This window comes from Nematolebias whitei, chromosome 5 (assembly GCF_014905685.2).
Source record: "Nematolebias whitei isolate Nwh7 chromosome 5, NemWhi1, whole genome shotgun sequence".
NCBI classification, from domain to species: domain Eukaryota; kingdom Metazoa; phylum Chordata; class Actinopteri; order Cyprinodontiformes; family Rivulidae; genus Nematolebias; species Nematolebias whitei.
Genome location: NC_056502.1, coordinates 40,518,816 through 40,526,415, shown reverse-complemented (window position 1 = coordinate 40,526,415; position 7,600 = coordinate 40,518,816). Strand labels below are relative to the sequence as shown.

The window sequence follows — 7,600 nt, the reverse complement described above, 5'->3', positions numbered from 1 at the left end:
GTCATGATTTCAGCTCCCTGCCTCCTCTGCTCTTGGCCACGCCCACTTCTTTGGTGAACAGCTGATCAGCTGTAGCAACGGCTGCACAAAGGCGCAGGAGTAGATATTTCTGCATTTCTGGGCTGCACAAATGTGCAGCAGGTGTTAAATATTTTATTTATTTTTATAATATTCCATGCCGATCGTGCGGCTCATCCATCAATCAGCCGACTGTGTGTCATGTACAATCTTATTTTGAAAAACCGCGATAGTGCGAGTCCGCAATAAATGAACTGCAAAGTAGCGAGGGACTACTGTTTAGCAATAACGTGTAATCTCACATTATCTGTTAGCACTTGGAGCCTGTGTTGTAAGTCACTCTCAGCTACCACCACACCAATAACTAGCTCATTCGCTCTAAGATTCACTAAAGTATAATCATTTTTGTACTGCTATTGTCTATTACTTGTAGCTGCCATTTTAATTGAGTTGACTCCAAAAGGTAATCAGTTGTAGTCTATAACACCTTTCTGAATGTTTCATTAAAATCCATCCAGTAATTCATGAAATATTTTACTAATTGTACAGAGAAATGAACCCACACACAAAGACATTACACTTTGCCACACAAAAACATTATCGTTCCCCTTTCACCTACAGTGGCAGATGATAATAAAATATATATTTTCTTCGGAGAATAGAGTTCTGTCCGTCCATCCATCCATCATCTTTACCCGCTTCTTCCTTTTCAGGTCGCGGGGGTCTGCTCTGGTTTAAAATCTGTTCAGGAGGAGGAGATAATGAAATTCTAGCTTCACTCCACTAAACCCATGACAGTGACTGAGCTGTGACAGGACTTCAGTGAGCTAAATACAAAGAAGGAAAAAGGCCGTGAGATTTTCTGAAAAGTTCAAAGGAAGCATTTTTGGGTACATTTTTACTTTGAACACTTTTTCACCCAGGAGGACCGTTTTTTAGATACTCGCAGGGTGAAGAGGTCACATGGAATGGCTAGACATAACATCAGTGGAGATGCAATCAGGAATTCTTATTGTCCATAGGCAGAAGGTGGGTAATATTGTTTTTGTCTATGTGTGTGGGTTTATTTGTCTGTTAGCAAAATATCATATATACCATTGTAATAATAATACATATTTTATACATATTTAAGAGACTCTGATGAAACTTTCAGATTGGATGCACTTCTACAACTGCTTAACTTATGGAGTCAATCTGATTCAAGATGGCTGCCACAGTCAACTGACCTTAAAATATACAAAAATAGTTCAAGTTCAAGTAGGTTTATTGACATTTCACCACATGTGGTACATGAGGTGGAATGAAATTATATATACAGGGTCCCAGTTAATAATTCCAAACAATATAAAAAATATAAAATGTAAAAAGAATCATTAAATAAGGATCTAAGATGTAAACTAAGAAATACGCTAAACAAACAGCAAACAGTGCACTAAAAGATCAAAGATATACACTAAACACTAATAATGCTAAACAATAGGGCGTAACAACAGCAGCCCGGACTTGAGAAGAGGGCGACAATTTTTAACAAATAGCCATAACTTGTTCAGTTTTACATTGTTATGCTGAAATGTTATGTGTTGGGAACCAACTGAACTCATTACTAACTGATCACTCAAGATTTTGAGGTATAGTGTGAGGATGAACATAATCAAGGCTTGATCAAAATGGCTACGTCATCATTTATCAACGTGAAATGATCTGTTTGAAACTCTTTCATAACAGCCAAACAAATGAGTGAGGAAAGAATGGTGCATGAGATCAACGTGCAGCTTTCGCATTATTGTGTGCTCTGTACTGGTCCATTGTGGTGAAGAATAAACTGAGCTGCACGGTGTAGTGACCAAAGGAACGAGATCGTAGATACAACTGACCTAATTGAGCTTTCTCTGCAGGTAGCTGCACTCCCTTAGAGATATGGTGAGAAGTTCAGTTCTCCAGGTGAGACTCGGAAAAGAGTCACTGCTCCTTCACATGAAGAGTATCTAGTTGAGTTGGTTCGGGCGTTTGGTAAGGATGCCCACTGGATGCCTCCCTAGGGAGGTGTTCCACGTATGTGCAACTGGGATTAAAACCCATAAGAAAATGCAGGATATTATGTCCCTATACTATATGCCCATTATGATGTTGTATGGAGACTATGTCTCTTGGTTGGACTTGGAATGCCTTAAAATTCTCACAGAAGATCTGGAAGAGATGACTGTGGAAAAAATGTCTAGGCCTCCTTGCTCAAACTGCTTCCCTCGGGACCTGACTCTAGAACTAGCAGCAAATATTTGGATGGATGGAAGGATGGAAGGCAATGGGTGATATCCATTTCTTCAAGGAATGCTAGGTATTTAATTAAAACAAGTTCACTACCACCACTGTTCATTGATTCGTGTAAGGTTGGTATTTAAACACTTGCATGCTGCTGTAGTTTGACGACAAAGACGTGCCCTTTGTATGTTGGGAAAGTGCTGTCAATCTGGAGCCTGGTGATGGAAATCATTTTTGTGCTTCAATTTCTCCCAGATGTGTTTTAGCCGCTGAGCCAGAGTTCATCCATCCATGTATCCATTATCTTTTACCCGCTTCTTCCTTTTCAGGTCGCGGGGGGTCACTGGTGCTCATATCCAGCAGTCACTGTGCGAGAGGTGGGGGACACCCTGGACAGGTCTCCAGTCCATCACAGGGACACATAGAGACAAACGAGACAAACAACGAGTCACTCTTTCACTCTCACCTAGGGACAATTTAGAGTTACCAATCAGCCTAACATGCAGAAAGGACCCAGGCGGGATTTGATCCTGCAACCTTCTTGCTGAGAGGCAACAGCTCTATCAACTGAGCCACCGTGCCGCCCAGCCCAAGATCACTTGTTTTAATTTTAGAGTTGTGCAGCTGTTACTGACTGGTTTTCTTTTTAAGACAGAACCTTTGTTCTTTGGGGGCTCCTGAGGTGGCTGTGGCTCAGAATGAAGATCGTTTGTCCTTTGAAAGGTTGGTAGTTAGAATGCATTTTCTTCAACACATTTTGGAGTGTCCTTGGGCAAGACACTGAACTCCACGTTGCGCCTGAGCTGTGAATCAGCATGTGAGTGTTTGTGTAAGTGGGGGAATGTGACTTGCAGTCTTGAAATGTGCGGTAAGAGAAGAAGATTACAGAATACTGATCAATATACCATTTATCTTGTTTCAAAGAGCTGGAGCATTTTCAGATTAATATTATTATTACTAGTTTGAACAGGTTTAATAAAGACAGAACTAAAAATCATAGCTGGGTTATTGATTAAACCTGCATCTCACTGGGCTTTGAATGTTGGCAGCTAGTTGGAGACACAAAATAGTGAGTGAATGTAAAACTTTTCTTGGAAGCACTGAACTGGTACTTAGGACAAGTTTAGCCACATCTGTATATAAATTCTTAAGTTTGAGCACAATTGCAGCAAATGGCATGTTCATTTTTGTTGTAATTTAGTCAAACAGCTTTTTAAATTATGTCTCAGTTTAATCTGATTTTATTCTATAATTGTTTTCAATTACAACATTTTTCAGTCAGGTCATCTGGACAGTTTCTTTTTTTGAGCTGAAACGTTTCACCTTAGATCCAGAAGGCTTCATCAGTCAAGGAAACACACAACACAAAACTGATTCTTCCCCCAACAACTTACTCCAAAGTGGAACAAACCAGTTCTGCTTGTGATAAGATGGTCTCTTTGGTACGCCCCCTCCTCCATTGCCGGCCCTCTTCCTTGTTGACAGTCTTGTCAAACTGGTTAAAAACATCTTATCACAAGCAGAACTGGTTTGTTCCACTTTGGAGTAAGCTGTTGGGGGAAGAATCAGTTTTTTGTTGTGTGTTTCCTTGACTGATGAAGTCTTCTGGATCAAAAACGAAATGTTTCAGCACAAAAAAAGAAACTGTCCAGATGACCTGACTGAAAAATGTTGGATTGTATACCTGGGCTATTGAGCATGGACTTTGTTGTTTCCAATTAGGCACAATTTCCATCCATCCATCCGTACATCTGTCCATCCATCCATCCATCCATCCATCCATCCATCCATCCATCCATCCATCCATCCATCCATCCATCCATCCATTATCTTCTGCTTGTTCTGAAATTAGGTCTCAGGGGCAGCAGCTGGATCAGGGAGGTCCAGACATCTCTTTCCACCGCCACCTCTTCCAGTTCTTCTGGGAGGACTCCAAGGCGTTCCCAGGCCAACTGAGAGACATATAGTTGCTCCAGCGTGTCCTCCCAGTCAGACATGCCTGAAGCACCTCCCTAGGGAGGCGCCCAGAGGGCATCCTTACCAGATGACTGAGCCACCTCAACTGGTTTCTCTGGATTATGGAGGAGCAGCGCTTCTACTCCGAGTCTTTCCTGGATAACTGAACTTCTCACCCTAGTTCTAAGGGAGAGTCCAGATACTCTGCAGAAGAAACTCATTTCAACCGCCTGCATCTACGATCTCATTCTTTCTGTCACTACCCAGAGCTCGTGACCGTAGTTGAGGGTAGGAACGTAGACCGACCGGTAAGAGCTTAGCCTTACAGCTCAGCTCTCTCTTCACCACAATGGACCGGTACAGAGTCCACAATACTACAGATGCTGCACCAATCTGTCTGTTAATCTCACGCTTCATTCTTCCCTCACTCATGAACAAAACCCCAAATACTTGAACTCCTCCACCTGAGGCAGAACCTCACCTGAAGAGAGCAATCCACCTTTTTCCGATTGAGGACCACGGCCTCAGATTTGGAGGTGCGGATTCTCATCCCAGCCGCTTCACTCTCAGCTGCAAACCACTCCAGTGAGAGCTGAAGATCACAGCACGATGACGCCAACAGGACCACATCATCTGCAGAGAGCAGAGATGGAATCCTGATGCCACCGAACTGAACTCCCTCCGCCTCCTGGCTGCACCGAGGAATTATGTCCATAAAAGTTATGAACAGAATCGGTGACAACGGGCAGCCCTGGAGGAGTCCAGCTCCCACCCTGAAGGAGTCCGACTTACGGCAATGGGAACCACTCTCTCGCACCGCTCGTCACAATTTGTTTTCCTTTAAAAGGCGGTGTGTTGGTAAATGGTGATTGTTGTGAGACTGGTGAAAAACAGATTCTCTCAAAGTTGAGAAAAACTGGCAATAAAAAACATAAAGTTCAGTTGTATCTGAGCATTTAGTATCAAGTGACCTCTGAGCTGTGGGTTCATGTTTTCAGTGGCCACCAAAAACTATTTTATGCCTGTTTTTGAACTTCACAGTTTATACAATCAGTTTGACAAATATTGCATTTTGATATCTAGCAGAGAACCACATGAGAGGAAACCAGTAGAGAAAGGAAAGCGTGACAGTCGCTGCCTTTTATACTAGAACTTTAAACAGAAATCATCTCATGAGAAGAAACAAAGTTACAGACGTTTTGCTCAAACTTTGTAAATGTCTTTATGCCTCATGTAATTTGTGAGATCTTGCAAGAATTGTTGAACAGTTCATGAAATGTTTTGCCAACAAATAGGTTAATGCCAACAGTTATTTCTTAAGGTTTTAGGCAACAATGTTGTGTAATGTGTAGTGCTCAGAGAATGTTTTAGGCTGAAGCTCAGCTACTACCACTTCAAATTTTAGCTTCACATCTTTAAAATCGGATGATTTATAGTCGTTTTTATGTTGTGCAAGTTTGCTAGAGGCCATCTTGAGTCAGCTTGACTCCCAAAAATAATCTGTAGATTTTTATCAAATGATTAATTTGTAAGAGTTTTGTTAAAATGTCATTACTGGTACACGAGATATTTTGCCAACACTGTAGTGAAACACACACAGAGCCAGTACTGCAGAGCCTCACACAGTCTGTAATTAAAGATATTTCTGCTTCCCTTCAGGAAGCTTTCTTACTTTAGAACTGGGGGGTTGGAGTTTCAAGCGTTACGCTGCATTTTCAATTAATGTCATTGAACAATAAAAACAAACCAGAGCCTAAATCACAATGAAGAAATAGTAACTGTTGTATCTAAAGTGTGTTAAACAAATATTCTTACTATTGACTGACCACGTCTGGGGGTTTGATGGTAACATGGCGTTTTTATAAAGTCACAATTCACTTCTAAACTGGTTTTTCCTCCTCAGTGCATGAAGAAAGAATCAAAGGTCATATGGGGTGGCTGATGGTGACCTCCCTGTGTGTGTGTGTGTGTGTGTGTGTGGGGGGGGGGGGGTGTTAGATGTTTATTTTTATCTGACCTGTGGCACAGCTGGACCCGTTCACATCATTACACAAAGTGAGGGTTAATGATCAAACCAGGGGGGCCCACCTGTCTGCGGGAGGCGGCCGTGGCGCTGCTGGAGGAGCTGGTGCTGACCATCCTCCCCCCCTGGCTCGCCTCCCTCCGCCACTTCTTGCTGCCGCCCTTCGGGTCGCTGGGCAGCGGGTTGAGGAACAGGATCCGGGCGATGAGTCCGTACAGAACCGTGGCCAGCAGCAGCGGCAGCACGTAGAACACGGTGAAGTCCGTGAAGTAGATGGGCAGGTAGTGGCTCCTGGACACCTTGTAGGCGCACGTGAGCAGCGCCGCGTTGTCGTACACCAACGTCTTGGTGTCGGACAGGAAGAGCCACATGACGCAGTAGACGGAGGTGAGCGCCCACACCAGCATGATGATCTTCTTGGCGCGGGACAAGGTGCACAGGAACTGCGCCTTGATGGGGTGGCAGATGGCGATGTAGCGCTCCACGGTGAAGGCGGTGATGGAGCACGAGGACGCGTTGATGCCCAAGTACTGGAAGTAGGTGATCCCCAGGCAGCCGGCGTACCCGTACACCCACTGCCCGCGCAGCGCGTCCGTGATGTTGGGCAGCCCGGCGGCCGTCAGCACCATCAGGTCTGCAGCCGCCAGACTCACCAGGTAACAGTTGGTGGGAGTGCGCATGTGCTTGGTGGTCAGGACCACCAGGATGACCATCATGTTCCCCACGATGCCCACCCCGCATATGAGGGACACCAGGAACACGCTGACCACCTTGTATTCAACAGTGTAGTCGGTCCAAACGCCCAGGGTCTGGTTCTCCTGCGTGCCATTATTCTCCACGGACAGAACGTCCACGGTGAGGTTTTCCATCACGGAGGGAGGCTGGACAAACAAAACTACTCTAAGCATTGAAAAGAAAAACTCACTTTTCCCGGTGAATGAAAACTCCAAGATCAAAAAGACTTGATTCTGTCCAGACCCAGCAGAGTCCGACCCGGTCCGTGTCTGTCCGGGAATGGACGCATGCTCGTGCAGCGGTTTTCATGCAGCTGTGAGAGGCTGAAGTTTGCAGACGGAGCAGAGGATGCTGCAGGCAGCTCCTCTCCTGCTCCTGGCTCACTGAGGACTGAGAGCTTCCTGCTCCACTCCGGGGAGCCTCTCAGTGACGCACTGACCCGTCCATCACCTCGTGAAGTGCTGTCAGGTGGCACGCGCACGTCCCTGGACTCGTCACCTGCCGCCGAAAGCACAAACAAAATGTATAGAACATAAATTAATAAACAAACAAACAAAATATATATAAATGCATTGTGGTTGCGTGTACGTGTCTGTTAGTAAAATATCT

General features: G+C 44.5%; 1 protein-coding gene across 1 annotated transcript in view; it reads right to left on the bottom strand.

The window, feature by feature from the left end:
• Window positions 1-7,165, bottom strand: part of trhra (thyrotropin-releasing hormone receptor a) — a 23,005-nt gene extending 15,840 nt beyond the window's left edge. The window contains exon 1 of the mRNA XM_037677319.1: window positions 6,322-7,165. Within this exon, the coding sequence (XP_037533247.1) occupies window positions 6,322-7,164 (843 nt within the window). The 5' untranslated portion in view covers window position 7,165. The remainder of the gene's footprint in view (window positions 1-6,321) is intronic.
• Between the last annotated feature and the right edge of the window lie 435 nt (window positions 7,166-7,600).